At 37.1% G+C, this 23565-nt stretch overlaps 1 protein-coding gene and 1 long non-coding RNA gene across 2 annotated transcripts in view; both read left to right on the forward strand.

Moving 5' to 3' along the window:
• Positions 1-16931, forward strand: part of ASCC3 (activating signal cointegrator 1 complex subunit 3) — a 236942-nt gene extending 220011 nt beyond the window's left edge. Inside the window, 5 exon segments of the mRNA XM_031064101.1 lie at positions 7152-7303; positions 7815-7965; positions 13790-13996; positions 15788-15963; positions 16056-16931. Coding sequence (XP_030919961.1) covers positions 7152-7303; positions 7815-7965; positions 13790-13996; positions 15788-15963; positions 16056-16191 — 822 coding nt within the window. The 3' untranslated portion in view covers positions 16192-16931.
• Positions 16932-17317: 386 nt separating this feature from the next.
• On the forward strand, positions 17318-21449 carry LOC115948849. The gene is made up of 2 exons (XR_004082618.1): positions 17318-17653; positions 19157-21449. It is a non-coding gene; the product is annotated as an uncharacterized LOC115948849 (long non-coding RNA).
• Positions 21450-23565: the final 2116 nt, after the last annotated feature.

Raw genomic sequence — 23565 nt, forward strand, 5'->3', positions numbered from 1 at the left:
TGTGTTGTGTAGGTATATATGTGGGAGAAGGGAGGGTTACCTTTGTGGTGCTGGAGTTTTGCTTGCTGTGGATAATCAGTGATGTGGTGTATGGAAGCACCTTGGTGATGGTTTAATGATGATTTGGTGCTGCTTGTGCCTGATCCCTCCCCCACCCATGACAAACCTTTTCCCAGTTGGGGCTGGAGGAAATGAGTAATGCTTAACCCATTTGTGTGATCAATTCACTTAAGCAGCTACTGTGAAATGTTAATCACAACTTTAATTTGTACTGCATTAGCATTTTGATTAACTTGTAGGCTTGCTAGCACACTTGAAGCACTTTTACTCATAGTTACAGCTCGGAAATGACTTTTTGATTAATTAAGTTTGTTAGACAGCAGCTGAGCTTCCTGAATGCTAACCTTAAGGGGCTAAAAGTTCAGGAGAAAGTTACTGGGAATAACTGTTGCTGTTGAAAAGGATTCTTGTCAATGCACTAAAAAAAATTTTGATTATTGGCAAAATACTACACACCTACTTTAAAACTGACTCTAAACTGTAAAGAGAACAGATTTTTTATAAGAAAGATGCTGTGTATCTTTCATGGGTTTTGGTAGATTTGTGTAATATTTGAAACAAGTGCTGGCATTAAGACATTGTTTATGTTAGGAAATTGGGACTTATTGCAAAGTGATTCTTATCAAAAACATCTTTTTCTTTTTACGGTTCGCTGGTATAGTAGAAAATATCAATTTATTAATTAGCAATTTGAAAATAAATTGGCTATTGGGACTCAATGAGTTCTGAGTGATGGGTTCTGCCCTACCAAGTTTACATTGCTGATATCACACTCGGTAGCTGCTTTTATTTCTGTAATACTATTAAAAGAAATCAGTAAGAACCCAAGGGTTGCACTCCACTAAGTGTAGACAGTAAATGGTTTGTCCTTTCTCCAGTTCTGAAAATACTAATAATGTTACTATGGAGGCTAAAGGATGAATACAGGGATAGGAATCTTGTGAAGCAGCTAGGAAGGTTGTAATTTGCATACATCAGTGAGACCTTTATGATGATGGGAGAATGAAGAATTAGTCTCTCATAGGGGGTAGCAGAGCATATGGAAGAGGACACTCAATATGCTTGTAAAAAAAATGTGAAGAGAAGTAGGATACAGAGGGCAGTATAAAAGGAGTGCCTCCTGAATAGGATTAATTACAACTTATTCACTATATCTCTGATGAAGTACAGGGGGGATGTTCTGTAGGCTGAAACCACGCAGTTGTGCAAGGGTGATTTAATTGATCTAAAAGAACTACCCCCCTCCCCAGATTAAAACATTTCTAAAAAGTCATTTTGAACTAGACCTCTGAATTTCAAAGGTTCTGTAGATACCTGTTTTACTGATATATACATACCAAAGGTAGTGACCTTAAACTCTCTGTAATATTTCTTCAAATAAATTCCAACTTTTCAAGTCAGTTGCTGTTTCTGAGCTATGTAATTGAAGCATCATAGTCATGATTTATATAAAAACATGAAACTTAAAGTACATGGCATGCTTTAACATATGAAAAAATGTTTTACTTCTATTAGCAGAATTTCAAGTCACACATGGATCATAATATAATCTTATGTATTGGAAGGCTTCCTACATTTAAGCATGTTGAAAAAAAATTGTTATTATCTGAATTCATAGTTTTTAAAAAATAGGTAAAATGCATATCCTTTTGTCTATTATCTATAAATATTTCTCACATAAATTCTGGAGTCTTAAACAGCTGTAAGCAAGCACAATTCTAATAATTTTAATAGACCTGTGGATTTAAACTCCTACATGTAACTGAAATTTAGTCCTAGACTAAACTTCAAATTCATTAATAAAAGCACTAAAGAAAGTGTCATAGACTGTGAAGCTAAGACTAATCTTTTAAAAGTAGATAAATTTGAGACATGTAACTCACCCTGAGTACATCTGAAGTTTTAGTCCCTTTCCATGAAGTCATTGCCACCAATGGCATCACTGTAGGCACTCAGCTTCTAACTGAGTAGTCACAGGTGTAATTCTGAACTGGAATGGCATTTCTTACAGTTCTTTACCTTGCCTCTGTATCCAGACCAGTTATCATTATAGCTTCATTGACACTTAGCTTAAATATAATTTATCCACAAAATATTAACATTTATGTTTACAGGATTTAAGTCAAAATGCTTAATATATTCAGAGTTATAGGACAGGTGACTTCAAAAAGAAGAAGAAATTATTCTAAGCAGTATGCAGGCTCTGTTAATGAGATGCAATCTGTATCACTTTTAACACTTCAATAGCTTATCTTAAAGGAAAAAGCTGTTTAAGTCATTTGGGTAGATCAGAAATTCTGCTAGTTTTAGTCTGGTCCCCTGCCACCTACCCAGTCGTACAAGAGTGATCCAGAGTATCTGACTTTCAAATGAAGGATGTGAAAGTAATACCAAAAACAGTGTTTATAAAAACTTCTTTTAAAAGTCTTTAGAAGAAAGAATTTAGCAATCAAGATATTTTAGTAGCCTGAAAAATCTCCTAAATGAGTGGGGCTGAGTGGGGGGGTATATTCATTATGGAACAGTTTAGTATTCCAATTTATTTTGAGCACATAGAGGGAGTGCTTAATAACACCAGAGAAAAGCAATGTTTTGCTGTCAGTGAGAGTGCCACACACTCACCCCTTCCACATCCTGCCTCCATCTTTGCTTCCCTCAAACCAGAGAATTATAAACCATCATTTAAATTCCAAGCATCGGTAATAACTTTGGCTAGAAAGAGACAGACTGTTAAATTTCAGCTTCATGTCAGACCAGAAAGGTACAGTTTGATCAGCTTGAAGCATTCCATACCTAAGGATAAGCAGCTGCTGCTCCTGAACAACAGAGGATGAAAACCTGATCGTAGATGCTGATGGTTTTGTCTTAATGCACTCCTGGAATGATGACAGCAATAGCAAGATTTTGATCCAAATTTTTTGGCACTCAATTCCAAATACCATCAGAATGAAAGGTTTTGCCATACCTGACAACCTCTACATCAATGAGCTGCTGATCACTGGCATTTTTGTGCTGCCCCAGCCGTGGTTATTAGGTCATTGCTTCCCACATTGGTACAAGCCAAGCTGGTTTTGATAGTAACAGACAAAATGTAAAGGAGGTGTCACTAATTGCTGTTATTACTTTGTAACTGTCCAAGTATGACATTGGGAAGGCTTAAGAGCTATTGCCTGAATCTTTCATGAAAACCCATCTCAGTATAGGCATCTGCTTTTAATTCTCCTAAGTGCAGAAGGAGCCCCAAATAAGAGGATGGTAAACATAGTTTCTATTATAACAACCAATAATTCCCTTGACTCCATCTATTTAGTCCATTTATTCTACTTCAGGTTAAAATGTGGCGGGCTTAGAGGGGTGTTTTTTGTTTTGGTTTGGTTTTTTATTATTTAATTTAACCCCCCAAAAAATATGTGGGGTTTTTTTCTGTAGTTAAAGCATCTTTACTGTTTCCTGTTTCACTTGTTGCACTCTCTGTCTTCTTCTTTTAAATTTCTCTCTGTGATGAAATTATCCCGTATTGCTTTAAATTCTTAAGGCTAGAAAGGCAGGTAACCAGTTTGTGCAGTTTCATATTATTTAGAATAATACTCTTAATCTGTTCCAATCTTACCCACTCTAAGATATTTAGAATTTATTTACTATTTTGCAAAATAAAAGCTTAAAAGTTTCTATAAAATTATACTGGTTTTGACTTAAAAAGAACAACAAGCTAAACAGGTAGCAACTAGATAAACCACAGAAACTAAATATATTACTCATCAGATAATATAAGTATTAAATACTTTAAAATTTTGTGGTTTGTATTATATTCTTTGTTTAGTTCCTTATATTTACGTTTGGAAATAGGGGAATAACTCAATTTGTTACCTTGAGTATTTATAGGAATTTCAGTAACCATTTAAGTATCAAGCATCTCTGTGTTTTACACTTAGAGGAAAACAAAATGTGTGGAGGTTTCCAAGGCAGCAGATGAAACAAGCCAACTTTACCATTGTTCTGACTTTTTCACAATGTCACTGTCTTGGATTTCACATCCAGATAGAGATGCTGTGAATAAATTCTATGGGTAAAGAAGCAGAAAATAAGGAGGAAAAGAGGATTTGCCGTGTGGATTCATTATAACAATGTGGAACACAGAGTCTCACACACACAGGCTTTCCTTACTCCCTACGGAGTATCTGTCTGTAGGCCTCTATCAATTTCTAGGAGATTTTCTATGTGAAAGGATCCTCCAGTTAATTTCAAAGTATAGCTTGTTTTAGATTTATCTTTCTCTTACATCTTCACTCTTCCCCTTTTCAAACCTCTGTTTAAAAGGGGAGAGAAGGATAGATTAAAAAAAAAAAAAAACAAAAAAACAATGTAAATAGTGTTATGTGTGCATCTCCAGAAGCATTCTATGAAATACCACTGCTTCACGCTGACTAAAAATACAACTTGCTGTATTCTTCTTGTCACTCATGGAAAATACAAGATATGTGTGCACCAGTTATTCTTCACATATGTGCAGCAGTATCATCACTGGGGAACATGATGTTTTAGGCTGTCAGAATAGCAGAAAAGAACAAGAATCAGGTAGTGGAGAACAGGAGGCAGATACCAGACTGTCTCAGCAACACAGACTGCTCAGAAACACGGACTGTACTGTAAGGATAGTCTTCAATATACTTTAAAATGTGAAATCAGGTAAAGAGCAACTCACCTTGTAAGTTTCAAAGACTGACTCCAGTCTGATGCTGAGAACATTCCCTCCTTATGCAAGTAAATGTCATGTGAACCAACACGTAAATCTGCAGGCCACAAAGCTTCTCCTTTCAAATGTGATTTCTAACATAATTTTATTTTCCATTCAGTGAAAACAATCCTACATGGAAATCAATTTGGCAAGCCGAGTGAAGAGACAGAAAATTGAAACCAGTAAGATTGTGTTGTGAGGTACTAATTTTAGGGTCGTTAGGAATGTTAGAGAGTTTCAGGATGCTATGACTCTTCCTCCAAAAAATTAAATATTAAATCTGGATCTTTATTAGCTGAAAGGCCCTTTATCCACCATTCATGAGAAATGAGACAACATTTGGGTAATACAGGGTAACACTTCAAATATTTTTCTAAGTGTCACTGGTCTTATCACCCCGATCTGGAAAAAAAAAACCTGTGGAAATTGCACTGTAAACTGCTAAAATAAACTGTGTGACTTGGCCAGGAGTGAAACTAACTTGTGTCTTTAAAGTCAGTATTTCTCCAGAATCAGTGTAATTTAATTGAAATAGCTCTGCGTGTGTAAACAACTCCTTTGTTTAAAGAAGATTTCACTGTTTAGTTTGCCTTAAGTAAATGCTGCCTTTTGTTTGTCTGTAAAACATTTGATTAAATGTAAAGACTTACACAGACAGCTTCTCCTCATTACGCTAGTGGCTGGAAAATAAGTTAAAATGGTGCAGGTGTCTGCTGCCTAAGTAAGTATCAAACAATATCATTTGTGTTTACAAGAAAAACCCATGGAAACATCTGAAGCCTAGTCCTAAAATCAAACTACAACCTTCCTAACACCAAGATGGTATTTAAAAAGGTGTTGGAACTGTTCGACACACCAGATTCAATATATCAATGTTCCTTGCTTTCTTAAAAAAACTATTTTCTGGTATTTCAATCAAATATTAAATTCTCTCCATGGCAAACTACTGTTAAATATATGACTTTCTACTCCAATGTGAATTAGAGTGTTTTAATATGAGGACCCACTCTTTATTTTGATCATAATGTTATTGAACAACAAAATAAGCAAGACAACTAATACATTTTAGCTTTTTTTTTTCACCAGCTGAAATGCTTTCATAAATCATAATAATTCATTCATTGTACTATAGACAGGGTGGAAAGTATGTTACATATCCAAATAGCTGCGTTTACTATTTTAAAAAGTTGAAACCAAAAATTCATGTTTGGTTCTTTTTTCCTTGGAAGAACTCTTAAATTCACTTTCAGACTAACCAAACAGAGTGTAAGTCCAGTCAAGGAAAAAAGCAAGCAGAACCATTTTTTTCATGTCCATAGGGCCATTTGCCATATGTGCAAATCCATACTGAATTAGCTTTAGATCTTTATACAAATAAGAGGTATACTGTTAATAAACAGTGTACTTCTTATTTGTACTGTCAAAACATGGGAAATAGAAATGGAACAGAAACTTATGAGGCATGGAAGGCAGGATGATTGTTAACACTTTGAAATCTGATGTATAGCTGCATAGGGGGGTTTTGTTTGCTTGTGTTTTCTGTGTACTTTGGGGAAGCTTTTCAGGATGATGATAGAGATACCAAAGGAGAGACAGCCAAGTATCCCTCACCCTCATTCTCAAGCCAGTCAACTGTTCACAGTGCAAAGGGTGAAATTAATTTTGTTTCAGATCACTTTCAGTCACCATAGGCAAAATATAAGCTATTTTGAAAGCTTTTTTCAAGATTTCAACTTATGTGTCAGTGTTGAACAAAACCTCTAATAAGCTATTAAGCTAAATTTTAGTGCTTTTATCTAGTCCAATTCCAGGGATTTTTTAAGTACTTAGTTAAAATGGAAATAATAATTGCTACTCGTAAATGACATTAGTATTAATTTTTGAACAAATGTAAATATATCGGTGTTGTTCTTGAAGAGTTCAAGGATTTTTGAATAGTTATGTAATTCTGAGAAAGCTGTCATGTCAAAATATAAATAAATACTGCCATTAATTGTGACCTTTTCTTTTACAGTAAATGTTGAGATTTTTTCCCCTTCATTCTGAGTTGAGTTGTGTCAAAGAGCAGTTATTTGTAAGGAAAAGAGTCTACCTTCAGTTCTCACCCCCAAAACCATTGTGTAAATTACCATTTCAGGAGTTAGAACTGATGACAGTGATAGAGGATTTAATTCATCTTTTTTCAAGGTTAATTCCAAAAGTGCCTAACTGCCATCAATAGAGGTTGAAGTAAATTCTTATGTTAAGGCCTAGAAATCACTGTATGTTAAACATGATTCACATGTTGTTCCTTGTATGAACCAGGTGTGCAATTATATTTGTGGGGTTTTTTTTTATTATGTGTCTCTTTGCTTAGGCAATGCTGGATGTAGCAGCACATCATGGCTGGCTGGTGACTGCTCTGAACATAACCAACCTGGTGCAGATGGTGGTTCAGGGTAGATGGATACATGACTCATCCCTGCTTACTTTGCCAAATGTAGAGCTCCAGCATCTTTACCTTTTTCGGTATGTAATTCTTTTAAGCATGAGCAGGTTTCCAATTTATTTCTACTTCCTGCTGCTGATGGTGTTTGGATGGCATTGTTGTGCCTGAGAATGTTTGTTAACGAATCAGAAGCAGAGCTCTGTCTTTCACAGTGATGCTTTCCCAAATGGATTTTCTGTTTCTGTTTTCAATATTCATTGATTAATTAACCCCCACAGATTATTTTGAGAACCGTGATTCCAGACAAATTAACAAGAGACCACTGGAAGGGTTCCAAGTCCCAACAAATCTAACTCTGTATGTTAATTATCTCTTTATTTTAATCCATTATAAAACTGCATTAGTATCCATCTTAACATCATAGATAATGCAAAGCTCTATAGATGCTTAGATGATGCAGTAATTAATGCTAACCAAAAATAAATGACCACCCTTTAAAAACAGAACGCAGTATTGAGTTTTACCACCAAAACAACGGAATACAAATGTTTGCTTTCTGTCCCTGGGCATATGTTTTGCTGTCTGTATCAGGAAGTGGAGCCAAGGCCAAAGGAAGAGTGTGCATGGAGGTTACCAAGGACCTATCGAGTGTCTTCCCGAACTAATGGCTGCCTGTGAAGGAAAAGAGAATGTTTTTGCTTCCATTGTGGACAGTGAGTTGCCAGCAGCACACATTTCACAGGTAACACTTTCTATCTGTGACCATTATCATTGTGATTGGAAAGGAAGAGCAGTTGGGCAAAGAAATATTCTCTCTCCTTCAGTAAATACCATGTGACGTTCAGTATAAAAGTGCAACACATTCATTGCTCTAATTTCAAGGTACTGCTGTCTTTACAGAAGTTCTTCTCTGTCTGTTTTCTTAATATTATTCTCACTTATTCCCTGCTAAGCAGTAACAGACTCTGGTTTATGGATGATATTACCACATCTCTCTGCTCTAAAGATGCTTCTCTAGGTCATTCAATCTGCTGAGTGTTATCCACCTTTTCATAGCTCTAGGAATACATGCATTGCAAATGTCATCATAGCTGGCTTCTGAAGTGGTCTGTCAAACACCATTTTTTCTGAGAATACTCTTAGTAAAAGATCCAGCACTCATTTTCTGTTTGAAACAGAAAAAGACGATGAAAATTTCATACTTCACAGGGGAGGGAAAAAAAATACTGTTCCAAAATGTTGAGCTGCTAAAGTCTCATTTTCAAGGCATTCACAGCAAAGGATAGCTATATTCCATAGCATTCATCACATTCTAAGCCTATTGATTTCAAATAAATGTAGGAAAGATGAAAACTTCAAAAGCGATACTTCAAATGTTGTTTATTTGAATGTTTAAAAGGACAGTTTGACTGTTCAGCTTCAGTTAAACCTTTTACTGATATGCAAACAAGAAGAAAAGTACTTAAATTTCTGTAACAGACATCTGCATTTGTAACCAAATTAACATCAAAATTTTGAATTAAGAAAATGTATTGACATCAAAAAAAGGCTTCCTTTAACAACAGATTTCTAACATAATACACATTGATTTCAGTCCAACTTTCAGATGTGATAAAAAATTAGAACATTGTTATAATTAGTTCAGGGAGAACTCAGAAGTAAACTTACTTAATTTATTTGCATAAATTGCCATTCTGTTATCTTTAAAAGCAAATGCAAATTGGCTCTGTCTGATATGATGATGGTTATTTGGCTCAAAAGTGCTTCAATTTGCGTAGCAATCTGGTGTCGTCTCTGCAGTGAGGCGATCCCAGGTAACATACAAATCCTGAATTATTCCAGAAATTAGTATGTTTAAAGCATCAATTTAAGTGCTAATTGCAGTAGTAATGAGAAAAAGCAGTACTACTGTGAGATTTGCATCTACTGCCCCATCAGTATGCCTGGAACGGCTGCTGACTGGCAGAGGATTTGGCTGCTAATTAAATAATTGTATGCATGGCAGTGTTCTCGTCTGATTCAATAGATGAAGATTAATCCTCAGATAAATATGTTTGGCTGGTATTGAAATGTCTTAGCAGTTTCTTCAAAAATAGCTTGCGTGTATGTGGTGTCTATGTTCACACTGTGAGTGACTCTATGCCTCTATATATCTATGTTTGTAAATACAGATGCATATAAGAGGGAAAAACATAATGTCTTCCCATCATGTGAGGAGAAACTTTCATTTCCATGAGCTGGGAATGGCTGTACTGGGTATAGCGAAGCCGTGACTGTGTTGTACAGGGCATTAAAAATGTGACAGCTTTATACCAATATGTTATATTCCTTGCAGTATTTTTTATAGAAAAAAAAAGTGTTTAAAACTATTGTAATACCTTGCAGAGAATTAAAATTCGTATTGAGACTGCCTGTTGAGTGTCTTCATATGCAAAGTCTTTCAGTGCTCACATAGAGAGGGGCCAACCAAGAGAAAAATTCTTCAGCATCTATATTCTATGTTTTCTATAAAGAAAGAATATCAGACTACAGAGTTTAAGCTTAGCCTTCTGGCACCAGACATGAACAGAGCCAAATAAAGTGGTAAATATGACACTAAATTGCCAAAACCATTCTTTTCCTAAAAAACCTTTTACTTCTCACTCAAAGTATATTGAACCCATATCTTAAAGCTAAAGATTACTAGCAAGACACTGGTAAAAACAGCTTAAGCTTTACATAATTTCAGGCAGATGGGAAAAGGAAGAAGTTTTACATTTGGAAAAAAGAAAATGCCTTTTAAGCAGATTGGTAATTAATTTTTAAATAGCAGCTCTTGAAGCTGCTCATGGATTTGGAATATTAGGCTAGGTCCTGGGGAGACAGATTACTGGCAAAAATACTAATGATGTTCCCAGAGGTTTATGAAGAATTTTTCATTTGGTTATAATTTGAATCTATGGGCTTGGTAGATAAATGTATATGTATAGTATATATGTGCATGTATATATTGAGTACGTTGATATATTTAAAAGGAGGTGATATGTTCTTATGTCTTTCTATACAGTAAAAAAAAACATTAAAATTGTCAAAAAGTACCTAAGCCACATGGGAGCCTGAGTTTAATTTTACAGAATTTAGTATTATAATTCCAAACCTCACTGAAAGTCAGGGGAGCTTTAAAAGCTGACAACCTAAATTCAAACTATTTAGACTAACCCCACTCTTTGGTCAAAGCTCTAGGTTTCAGTGATTCATTGTGAATCATATTTCTTTAACAAATCTCTTTCTGTTTCTAAATTACTTAGGCATTAAGCACCTTTTAAAATATTTAGTTGATATTGATGTTTTTGAAAGAGAAAAAAGAAACTTCAAGATTGAAAATAAATAAATATTATCTGTACTTTAGTATCATCTACTTTTACTCTGGAAGTATCTGTGTTCCTATAATCTTTTTTTCACTTTCACCTGCTACTACTTGACTTTTTTCCTTAGTGAGAAAAGCATTTCTTCATTTCCCCCTCATTGCATGCATGATAAAAAGGCAGCCTGCTGTGCATACTGTATCAATGATCAAGCAATACTAACTTTGCCTATAATTTTCAAATACACAAGACATGATAAATCAAGGAATCATAAAATCCTTTAGGTTGGAAAAGACCCTTAAGATCATCAAATACAACTGTCACTAGCCATCATAAGATGACATATTAAATCTGCTTTCTTATCTAATTAGAAAGTTACTCAGAGCTACTTTGGTTTGTTTGTGTTGTAAAAACTGCATGATGACATGAAGCCTTTGACAAATAGATTATGTTGGGATTGTGTGACATAAACCAGCCCAAATCATAATCTTCACCGGACTATGGTGAAGCTAACAGGTAATGCCACTAAAGGAGTTATTAAATTATGATCTCTGCTGAAATTAAACTTTGTTCTAACATATTTGTAACAGGTCTTGTCCTTTGAGACACATAAAAGCTTTCAGGCTTTTATGTACTTTTGATACAAATGATATCTAAAGTACAACCAAAGAGGTGATCGCCAGGTAGGTTTCTATCAGGGTGCCTGTCCTGATCTCAGCAGAAATACCCTGCTTATACACACAGAGACACAGTCACTGTAGAGTCTGTAGAGTTCCTACCCTAAGTTTCTTCTTAAAAACCTTTACATTGAACATAAAATAATTTTCCAGAGATGTTCCTACTCAAGTTGTCATTCTGTGTGATTTGATGGAAAAGGGGTTAGTAGTCTTGTGTATTATATGTATCAAAATCCTAGCAACAATGACTTAGTTAAGAATGTCAGTGGTATTTTTTTCACCTTCTTCAAAGTGCTGTCTTTTTTCCCCCATTTTATTTCAGAGTTGGGAAAAAGAGATGTGTATTACCTCCTTAAAGTGCTATCTCTTTAGTTTCTGTTATAATTTTCCTGTCATTTCCTAGCTAAGACACCATTAAGAACATTGGTGCAATTCATCTGCGTCCCCTGCTTTTACACTGCAGTTCCTGAGCGCTCACAGCTGGCCGTCCCCACCTTCTGCACTGAGCAGATACAGCTGTTCATGCAATACACAGAAGAGGAGAGAGAGAGAGATTAGTTTGTAGCTGAAGCCAGTTTTCTCATTTAGTTCAGCCAGACTCTGGTAATGCAGCCATTTTAATCCAAATAAGCCTGTGCTGCAGTCGAAATGGGCAGTCCTGCCCTCCCCGTGCCGCTTTCACCTCCCCTGACCCAGCTCACCACACAGCTGCACAAATGCTGTGTCTGCCTCAGGCAAGGAGGTGGGAGTGAGCATCTGGGGACAAGGGGAGGAGGAGGAATCCTATCAGCCCTCTCGCTGACAGTCAAAGTGGCTCGTAGCCAAGTGGCTACGTGAATGCTTGTGCCAGCAGGGGAGGAGGCTGGACCACTTCTTTCAGTGGCACTGAAGGCTCATGCTTATTCAGAGTTGCAGGATTAGAGAATATGTTGCCACAATCAGCTTTAAGCTGATCTAAGTTCATGCTGTCACCAAAATGATTAGCAAGCTGATCCATCTAGCTGTGCAATCCCAGCATGGCAATGCTGACATGCCAGGGATGGAGACAGGCACAGCAAGCTGGTGGGGAGAACGCAGGAGAGAGAGACAGCACCACCTTTCCTAGGGCAGCACGACCTTAGGTCTGCTTTCCCGAGCTGCTGTATCCCTAATCATGTATTGACATACACTATTATTGTCAGTATGACTCCATGTGCTATTATTGTCAGTATGACTCGTGGCAATGATGTCTTTTGCAAAAAGCAAACTGAGCTTTCATTAGGCCTCTAGGCCTTCCAGCGCAGAAAAAGTAATCAGACACATCAGACACTATCTAAATGAAAATACATGTTGTTGAAACACTACATGGTCAAACCCATACTTGAAAAATAAAATATGCTTTAGTCTTCTTCCAGATAAAACATTTCTGCTCCATGCTATTGCCCATGTGACTGTGCCTACCCTCTTCATTGCCACAAGTTCCCATTTTGGCATCTGATGGCTCTTTTCCAAGACCAATATTCTTATTTCCTTCTTCTCCTTCCCACCCTCTAGCTTTTCATATATGCTGATTCCTGTTCTTTTCTGGGGATGGAGTGGAAAGATGACAGGGCAGAGGGTGATTCCTGGTCTTTAGTTTTTTTCTTCCAGTGCCATCCTCATCTATCTTTGTCAGCCATAGAAAGGCCACAAATCACTCCTCCGTTCCACAGCCGATACCATTTCTTTTTCCTAACAAATTTCATTGCATGAACGTGCTGATTTTCTTTTTTACTAAATGAAAGCCTACATTGCTCCCTTCCATTTTTGTCACAGCTTCTCAGAACTACTTTTCCTTGTCTGATAGAGACCAAAATGAGAGAAACATAGGGCTGCATATTCAGGATGCCTTTTTAAGGTTAAGAGTGTCATGTTGAGCTACACAGATTGTATCCTCTAACAACAGTTCTCTGCACAAGGATGAGAAAGTTGAGGACCTGTTGCAGTTCAAGGGAGCCCGCAGAGACTTAAAATTCCTGAGGAAGCCTCTAAGAAGGAGAGTTCATGAGGATCGATGCAAGAAAACCTCAGAAAAAAAAAATAGGGATAACTTTGGATATGCAGTTGAACTTTTGGTTAATTATCTGAACTGATCCTCTGAACTCTCTGAGGTTTGCCTATTGCTAATTAGCACTGCAGTGACTTGTTCTTTTCGGATTATGCTAAGGAAGTTTAATTTAAAACTTAATTATACTAGTTTTTAAGTGGCTTATAGGGAAAAAATACTTTAATCGGGAGCAGTAAGGAATTTTTTCTGTGTTCAGACATCAGTAATCTTAGCAAGGCATGTGTAACGTGCTTGAGGAGTTTCACATTTGTTTTATTTGCTAGGAAGAAAGTAGCATAAAAGGTTAATGAAAGGTATTTTATGCTTATGATTGAGAGTTGTACAATTATATATATTCTAATACACAATAAAATATTATTATAGAATAAATATGTAGACTGCACACTGAATTGTTATTGTTAGAGTGGCAATGATTGTATAGATTATCTCATAATCCACATGGATCTGTTTTTTCTACAGGCTTGGAATTTCTTGTGCCGTTTGCCAATTCTAAACGTCAGTCTGAGCATTAAGGGCAGTTGGGATGATGCAGTTCAGCCGCAGAATGAAGTACCTGTTCCTTCTTGGACAACAGACACACGAGATGATAAGAGATGGATCAAACTGCATGCTGATCAAGAGTATGTGCTCCAAATAAACCTGCACAGAACCCAGATGGGGTACCAGGTAGACTTATTTATCATTTCCTTCCCTGGACAAGTGTCCAATAATTCATTTATATCGTCAGTGATGCTTTATGCGTCATAAATAGGTTTCTTTATGTTTTAAGTATTATGTAAGTTCTAAGCACTTTCTAAGCCTTTTCTGTATTCATAGTAAAGAAAATGTCTTTCTTTCAGGTTGCAACAGGATAGTAAGTAGGCTCTTAAGGTAAAATCCTAGACCAAGTCAATGAGAAAAAAAAATCAAACTAATTTATAAGCATTCCAGTTATGTTTACAGGTGCTTCCAAACTGCACACAGACTCACACCTATAAATATGTTTCTATTTGTAACACATCCTCAGGCCTTTACTGAGAATATTTTCCTTATATTTTACATCTGATGCTTTTTTGAACAGCTCCTAGAACAACTTCCACATACAATTCTTTCCCACTACATTTCAGTCCCAGCCCTTTGCCCATTTAAAGCACATCTCATTGCCTCCTGGGCTGGTCAGCTCACTGGGCCCTCAGTAAATCTTGGTGTGCCAAATCAGAAACTCCAGGAGCTGCACTGTTTTCCAGCTGCTCTGCCCCAGCAGCAGTACCTGGCTGTACCTGTGTGTCAGATCTGAAGAAAGCTGGACCTGCCTTCATGCACTGCTGACAATGGAGCTGTCACTCACTTATCCAGGCCTTTCTCTGTCATTTACATACCATGAATGACATATGGACCACCATAGTTATAATTTTGGTAATTAATTTCTCTAACATTTCAAATAGTTAAGAATTATAATTACCAGCATTTTAGTGAGATGCAGAGGGCCGAAGAAAAAAGTGGAGAATGGTTTTAGGTGTTAGTTCTGAGACTCTTAAGACAATTGTATTTTAATAATATTGGAGATACATGTGTGCTGTTGAAAATCCTGAAGTTATCTTATATTAGTTAAGAATTATATTTGAAAAGTATTCTTGTTTCTCAAAAGACTTTTTTCATTACTATAGCAGATTCACTATAGTTGCAAGGGGAAACTGTCTTATTTTAGGAAGAACAAAGGGCCAAAGCTCATCCATACATCATTCTTTTTGCTGTGCCAATTTACTGGCAGAGACTTTTGCTAAGAAGAAGCCATGGAAGTGAAAGGACCAGAGTAATTTCATGCAGTGATCACTTTTTTATAAGCCTCTCCTGGAATTTGATCCCTTTTTTGTAAAAAACAGCTGGATCAAACTGTTCATAAAGCTTCATTGCTGTGGTGGTGTTTCTTCTTCCCTATAAATCTTCAGTAAAACCTTTCCCTTTACAAAACGCAGAATGAATGTTGATTGAATGTGCATCATTCTGTCTTCAGCTTCCAGCTGAAGTCACTGTCTTAAAGAATCACTGAAATAATCTTTCCTTTTGCTATTTCAAACTCAAGAAGTGCTAAGTGTTGTTTTTGTCTTTATATTAATCTTGAATAAAATGTATTAGCTTTATTTAAAGATACTAGATTTACAATTCATATTTCTGTATTTGGAATATATGAGATAAAATTACAGAAAGGGAATAGTATTTCCATTCAAGTTTTAGTAGTTTACAAAATAAGTGGAATAATATCTTCTATTCTGGATTTTTCTCTGTAGACTGTAGTTTTTTATTTTATTTTTTTAACCCTTCTTCTGGAAAGAAACAACACTATTTTAGTTTGGCTAAATTATAGTCTTACCTAACAACTGACAGCAATGTGGTTGTGAGGTGTTTCTCATTCAAGGAAAAATGTCATTTTGGAAAGGTGATTTCTAGTTTTCCTAAGCTGTTTCTTTTACCCAACAGGGAAAGCAGGACAGTAAAGCAATGGCTCCTCGATTCCCCAAAGTTAAGGATGAAGGATGGTTTTTGATATTGGGAGAAGTTGATAAAAAAGAACTTATCGCCCTGAAAAGAACTGGATATGTCAGAAATCGAAATACTGTTTCCGTTGCTTTTTATACTCCAGAAACTCCTGGAAAGTATGACAAACTCTCAAATTCTCTTAATTATTACATTTTCCAACCAGTCAAGACCCAATTCCCAAACTAACAATGCTGCTTTTACTTTTCAGGTGTATCTACACCCTGTATCTCATGAGCGACAGCTACCTTGGCATGGACCAACAGTACGACATTTACCTGAACATTGTGCCAGCACAAGGCACCACGGAGGGGACTGAGGCCAGGAGCCACCTGGCCCTGAAGTAAGGCTCTCTGCAAAGTCCACTCAGTCAAAAGAACTGGTCCTGCAACTAAGACATCTGGTCATTCTGGGACATCCAAAAATGCATCTGCCTTACTAGAACCAACTTCAAACCTCAAGACAATGGGGACACCAAAAGTGACTGCTGTATTAACTCTGATGACACCGAGTTAGCCACAGTGGCCTTACTCCTTTATGAAGATTTGTCTTTTCCTGTTTTATCTTTCTTCTCTCAGAAGTCAGATTGTTAGTTGAATTTTAAAACATCAAAATAAAAGACTGAACAGTACTGTAATTTGTGCAAATTCAGGGCTATCATCTTCATTTTGAAAAGTGTTATATAGCCTGTCTATTAATAACATTTAAATAGTCAACTTTTTTAATTTATAGGGGAAAATACAAAATTTGGTCTAAGAGCTGCTGAAAATATTGATGGATGTGCTATATTTCATGTTTAATAAAAATATTCCCAGAATGTTTTGCACTGTATTTGTAGGTGTAAAATATGGGAGATGTAGTAAAAAAATCCTCTTCATGCATAGTACATTTTGAAAATGATATTCTAAAGAAAAATGTCACAAATTTACATTAATTATATGAGCAGTAAATGTAATTATAAGGGCAAGCTAAATCATAGAAAATATTTCCAGTATAGCAATGATGCAATTTATGTAGATAATTATTAAAGTTTGCTCTTTACATGTATGTACATACATATACACATATATTACATACTTGCAATTTCCTTATTGTTTTTTCCTGAATTTTGTAGGACTAAGGAATATAAAATTGAATGTCCTGTTCTAGGGCTCAGTGCTAAAGTGGATGACTAACTTCTGTAAATAAGGGGGCATGAGGCTCCAGTAATGGGGGTTGCAACAGGAGGCATGATGAGCAATGGATGGTTCTGCTAGGCAAAAGAAATTGTAAGAGATGCTCAGCTCTGTGATAGTACCTGCAAGGCATAAATCTGAAGGCAGAAGGCAGCAGCATCTGTCTTGTGATGAGACTACACATCCTGAGGCCAGTCCTCAAGAGGATTCAAGATGCTGAGCAAGTACTTGGAGCCAACATACTTAAAGAAACATCAGTGCATCTTCATTCAGATAGACTAGACCTTAAACTGAATATTAATATTTGCACTTGCTCAGCTTTGCATTGAGCTGATAAGCATTACCTCTCCAAGGGATCATTTTGCTGTCATTTCCATTGTATTTCACCAGATGAAAGAATACAGCAGAGTTGTTACTAGAAGCTTTTCAGGAAAAAATGGCACGGGTGATGCTGCACCTACATAGAATCACAGCATGGCTGATTTTGGGAGGGGCCTCCAGAGGTCATCTGGTCTAATACCTTTCCTCAGGCAGGGCCAGCTAGAGGCCAGGATCACATCTCCAAATATGGAGACTCCACCACCTCCCTGGACCACCTGTGCCACGGTTTGGTCACCCTCACAGTTAAAAAAAGGTATTTCTTGCAGTTCAAGAGGGACCCTTCTGTGTCACCAACAGGTGTGCCTGTTGCCTCTGGTCCTGTCACCAGGCACCACTGGAAAGATCCCAGCTGTGTCCTTATCAACATCTTCCATTCAGATACCCACTGACAAGATTTCCCTGAGCCTTCTCCAGGCTGAACAATCCTAGCTCTCTCATTCTTTCCTCATGTGAGAGATGGTCCAGCTCCTTCATCACCAATTTTGTAGCCTTTTGCTGGACTCTCTCTAACAATTCCAACTCTCTGCCTCAAACCAGACATGGTGCTCCTCCACTAGTGTGGCCTTACCAGTGCTGATCACCTCTTACCTGCTGGCAGCACCACGCTGCAGCAAGCAGGAGGCTGGCTGATTTCAAAGGCTCAGTAGTTAACCAGTAATTTATTTCATATCTGGCACCTTTAAATTGTGGGAAGCAATTTTAAAATGAACAGTTCTGTACTTGAGTGTATGCATGCCCTGATCATATTAAAAATGTAATATTTCATTATTATAGGTAATATATTACCTATAGAAATGTGCCTAAAAACATGGGACGATAATAGAAAAAGTTGTCACTAAATTTAGAGATGGATAGATAATACAAAAGCCACCTTTGCCATTTAGACTATATCAATGTAATATGGTGTTGTGTCGCAGAAGAAACAGATTTTTTCAACTTGTTAGGCAATAGTTTGGCAATAGTTTGTTACTCACACATTGTGTCAGACCATTTTAAAGAGAATTGTTTCATCTAATTTGGAAGTTTAAATTTTCAGAGAAATTAAGTTTTTTCTTTGGAAAACTTGGCTGAAACAATACATTGTCCCTCAACAATTTTAATTAATTAGGAAAAAGAGCTATGCCGCAGTCAAGCATACCAACATAGTGATGCTAGCTCTTGTTGCTTGGTAAATGCACATCACAGAAAGTCCAACTGCAGAGTAGCAGACAATAGCTTTAGTATTTGGTATTAATCAATTAAAGAGTTTCTGTAATGTCATTTGTGCCATCTGTGCTTTGGTTTAGAAATACTGTATTTCCTAGTGTATTAATTGTTTTTAGAAGTAGTTAGGTGGCATTTCTAAATAGCATATTTGAATAATTTCTGGGTTTTTTTACGAAAGTATTGGATTCATGATGACAAATTCTAAAGTAATACAGAATTAATTTAAGCAAATTGATTAGGATCAGTATTTAGCTGAAAAATCCAAGAGAAAGAATTCTGATACATTTGTAACAGCTGCTTAGAAGGAACAATGAATGTGTTCAATGCAGTGGTATCTCATGGTGAAAAGTGAGAATAGCTGTCTAACAAAAGTATGAATACCAAACAGAATTTAAAAAATAATAATAATAAATGAAAAGTATTTCAGTGATGTAATAATCACCTTTATGGATAAATGAAAGAAACAGCACACAGAGAAATTTTTAATGTTGAGTTGCTCATTCTGGTTTGTAAGTAGGTTTTTATTTTTGCTCTCCTCTTCCCCTTCTAGGAGCAGCTGCAGTCAGTGCATGCCTGTTCCAGTGTGAGACTTCTTCCAAAACTTGGAAAGCAACAAAAAATAGGCACATCTTGTATATCAAGACATATTTAAGTCTGCCTCTATGACTTCATCTTTTCCCATCATGCCTGTCCTACTCTGATAACAGCATCACAGCAGTGCCCAGCAGGAGCTAGAGGAGGTTTGGGTATGTACCACCATGCCCCATCTCTTCTGAAGGAGCTCTTATAACGCAGTTTTTTATTTAGAACCTTACTTAAGATTTCTGTTGTAGCCCAGGTACTGAATGTATCAGTGGCAACATGAAGCCATCCTCACTACCGCAGGTCTTTTTCTGTTGTAAATTGAATCTTTGAAGGACTAAATCTTACCCAGATGAATTCAGGAGTTTATGCGGATGACCCAAAATTCCTCTTGTCATTGCTTCTAGAGATCATCTCCAGATGGTCATCCTGGAGATAACTTCAGGAAGTCTCTTATCAGCCTTCACCCTGGAGCCTAGTATAAGACTTCAACACTCAAAGAGTAGGATGCATTCAAAAAGTAATGTAAGTTATGTAATTCAAATTTTCTCGGTCTGGGGAGCACACCTAAAGAGAAGTATCCCATGTGCATCTGCCCTTACTCATTGCAGCCTGAGTCCAAATTCCTGTGTTTCTCCCTCAGTCAAGAAAAAGAGTCCATGGTATTTTTAAGACAGTTTGATTACTACTCCAGGAGGCATCAGTTCTCTGAGAGGCTTATTTATGGACAATGGGTTTTGAATCAGTACTCGCCTGTCTTGCCTCCACCCCTCCCATGTAAGGCAAACTTTACTTTAGCTCCTTCTGCTACCTGTAAACCCTACAACCTCACCTGTTCAGAGATGCTATCTGTATTAGTGGCAGTAAATTATCACAGAAATAATTATTTAATATCACCTTTCTATGTGCTATGGACACTATTGTAGCCTATGTAGTAAGTACTGAAACAGAGAAAAGTAAGGCAATACAAGCAAAGTGTATATATTTTTTCCACAACCTAAAGGTCTCCAGCTAAATTGCATATTTTGGCCTTGGTTTAGTTGCTTACATGCAAAGATCTAGTGCCATTTAATGTGAAATATCTCATCTGGCCTCTACCTTCAGCTCCAGAAGAACATACCCCAGCTGCAGAGGGTGTGAAATGTAGTGCTGTTGTATCTGTCACCTTCTGTGGATGCCTCAGGTAACCCAAGTCATCTGAAATAGCATTTGATATCTACATTCTGGTAACCACATTGACTCCCTGTCGCCTTAGTCAGGTTTGCAATTCAGTTGCTTAACTGCATCTAATGAAATTTAAAATAAACAAAAGATATTTTGGTTGCCACTGCAGAAGACAGGAAGTCTTTCATAGGTCATGTGTCACTTCTGTCATCCCCATGTCACAGGGGCCCAGTAGTATGAGGTGGATGGATTCAATCTTAATTAGCTAATCAAGCCCATGCTATTTTGCAAGAGTTCTAAATGCTCTCTTCCAAGCAATTTTATGAGGAGAATTCTCCTGCTTCACAAGAAAAATATTTTCTGACTAAAGGTTTGAATGCCATAGGATGCCCAGAGACAGGTGAGATACAGAAAGATTAGTAGGGCTTCTGCTGAGAGGGCTTCTTCTGTCAATTTCTACTTATATACCATGTCTTTTCTATCAGATATGTCTGACTCCCACCTGCCTTTCTAAAAATGAATCCTGTTTAATGTCATGTCTTCTCAGACTGCACTGCACCCCAGCAGTGAACAAACCAAGTTTGTTACTGATGTCATACATTGGTAGCAGTAAGAGGTTAAGCTGCTTTCACATGTAGGGTGTGAAAGGAAATTCTACATTAAAGGAACTTTATTAATTTGGACTAAATGAGTCTCTTCATAAATAATTCCTAGCTGTATGGTAAAGGGATCCTCCACAGTGATTACACCATCCTGCAATTAAATATGTTTACAATATGTTTTTTCCTTAGATCTGCTAATGAGCTCCATACTGCCTCAATGGAATTTGAATCCATGGCTCTCCAAGTCTTTCTTCTGCATCTCTTTTTCTAGAAAACCACAACCTTCTCTATTAATATGCCTCCTCAAAAATTAGGAGCATTAAAGCTTCACTAAGACCATGAATTAACCTTCACTGCTGCTCTTCTCCTCCAGCTTAGTTTTGTCCTACCAAGACTGTCAATAAAAATGTGCATTTGAATATGGAGGGGAAAGGAAAGTAACAGACTTTTGCTGTTCGTCTGCTAGAAAACGCATGAAATAAAGAATGAAAAGTGTTCTGGGACAAACTTTATCATTCCAAGTCATAAGATTCCCTCTAATTGTAATGATAGCAGAGGTGAATTGGGCATTTTTTTTACATCACACTCTCAATAACATGATACATGTACAAATAGTTACAGAGCTATTAACTAGATGCTATTAACTACTGGTAGAAAAGGGAGTCTAGACATATCACAATCCTTTTCTTCTGCACTCTAAATCTCTATGTGAAATGTGATGAACCTCATTCTTCACACAGTAGCAAATTTGCACCTTGGATTGGAAATAACTCAGTTTATCTCGGGCAGTGCTAATGTGGGAAAATTAGGCTTGCATTCTTGACAGCAGTACTTTCTTCTAGCTAACAGGATGAAATTGTTTCAGATGCCAGTAACACATGGTGAGTCCCCATCATGTATTTTTCAGTAAATCCAACTAATTAGGAACTAATTACTGATTGTGGTAGCACAGTAAGATCAGGTTCTGATAAACTTTCACCTTTGTAGCTGTGAAGATTCTGCAATTAAGCCTTATTTTCTCAAATGCTAACAATGTCTAAAGGAAGAGCTGGGAAAAACATCAAGATGATTCTGTCATCTCCATAAAAAGACATTTTCATTCACCCATGCCAAAACAAGATTAATCCCCTTTTTTTTTCTTCCTTTTTTCTTTTTTCACCCTATTTAAAGTAAAATTCTGCAAAGCTAAACTGAATGACTATTTAACAGTTTACCCCAGTTATGGGATGTTGCTATTTCCTTGACATGCTTCTGCTGTGTCCCGTCCCACCCTCCACTTCCCTCCTCACAGTCTCTCACTGTTGCCCTTGCACTAAGCATTCTGGGATATGACCTTCATGGAACTTTCATTCTCTGGTTATAGGACACAGCAGAGAGGAAGTGCTGGTGAGTTATTAGGTTCCTGAAAGATACAAGCTATAAATAACCTCATAAGGCCCTACTGTGCTTAACTCAAAGTTTGGCACAATGTTACTTCAAAAATTTATCGAGCAAATAAGACAGGTGCAAAATATGCATCACAGTTTGCTGTATGACTGAGACAAATGACAATTTAATTTTAGATTTTAGATGTGACTTTATTCAAAGAGGGAATGAGCTAATCTGGGAAAAGAGGGATGAGGAGATTTCTCAGTTCTCCTTGTCAGTGAAATGCTCACAGCTGATGAAAGTGAAATAGTTGTAGGTTGTATCCATACATGTGATGCAGATCTGGTCAAGTAAAAGCCTGCCTTTCTGCCTCTCATACATGTTTATTTGACTCCTACGTGCAAATACTGACAATATCTTGCAGCCTCGTCCTTGCAGATATTGGGAAAATACATGCTTTCCTCAAGAGAGGATGGCCTCCATTGTTTACATACAATAGAATACATATCAGGCTCCACAGACATCTTAGCAAAAGGTTTAGAAGTTGCAAGACACGTTCATACAGCATTAGGACTTTGCTTTCTCCCAGTTATGTATAATTGCAGTGCCATCTTTTGCAATGCTCCCCAGCAATGCTGAAGAAATCACAGCTAGGTAAAGTCTCTGAACCTCAGGAACACTCTGAGAGGCTGGCACTACACATTCAGTTCTCTATGTGCTTTATAGTAGGTGATCAGTCAGGTGCCAGGTCCTGGGCGTTGCACAGCCACTACAAAATTTACAGAGGAAGTTCACGCCCCCTCCTGAGCCTACAGGTCCTACAGGAGGAGAGGACTATGTCAGCCTTCCAGGCCATGCTTCAGCTTCCTTCACTGGCAAGACAGGATGCTTAGAGGGGTGCTCTGATGCACTGCTTTAGGAACAGGAGCTGACATTTCTATTCCAAACTTAAAGGCACTTCAAACAACTGAACCGTGTCCCAGCTTTTCTCAGGACCAGGATCTTCAGGGAGTGCTGACCATAAAGGACCAGTCCCTTTAATAAATAAGGGTGTTCTTTTAGAATGGGTCGAGATGGATTGCTAGAATATTCTATTACTCATACACATGAAAAAAGGAGGAGAAATCTCAGCATGAGGATACTCACAAGAAATCCAATTGCTTTGTTTCTTCATTTTAACTACATGCAGTGCCTACCTAGTTGCCTGAAAGTCTTGGGGAAACAGCTGGATTAATTTAATTCT

This window comes from Geospiza fortis, unplaced genomic scaffold (genome assembly GCF_000277835.1).
Source record: "Geospiza fortis unplaced genomic scaffold, GeoFor_1.0 scaffold1628, whole genome shotgun sequence".
NCBI lineage: Eukaryota > Metazoa > Chordata > Aves > Passeriformes > Thraupidae > Geospiza > Geospiza fortis.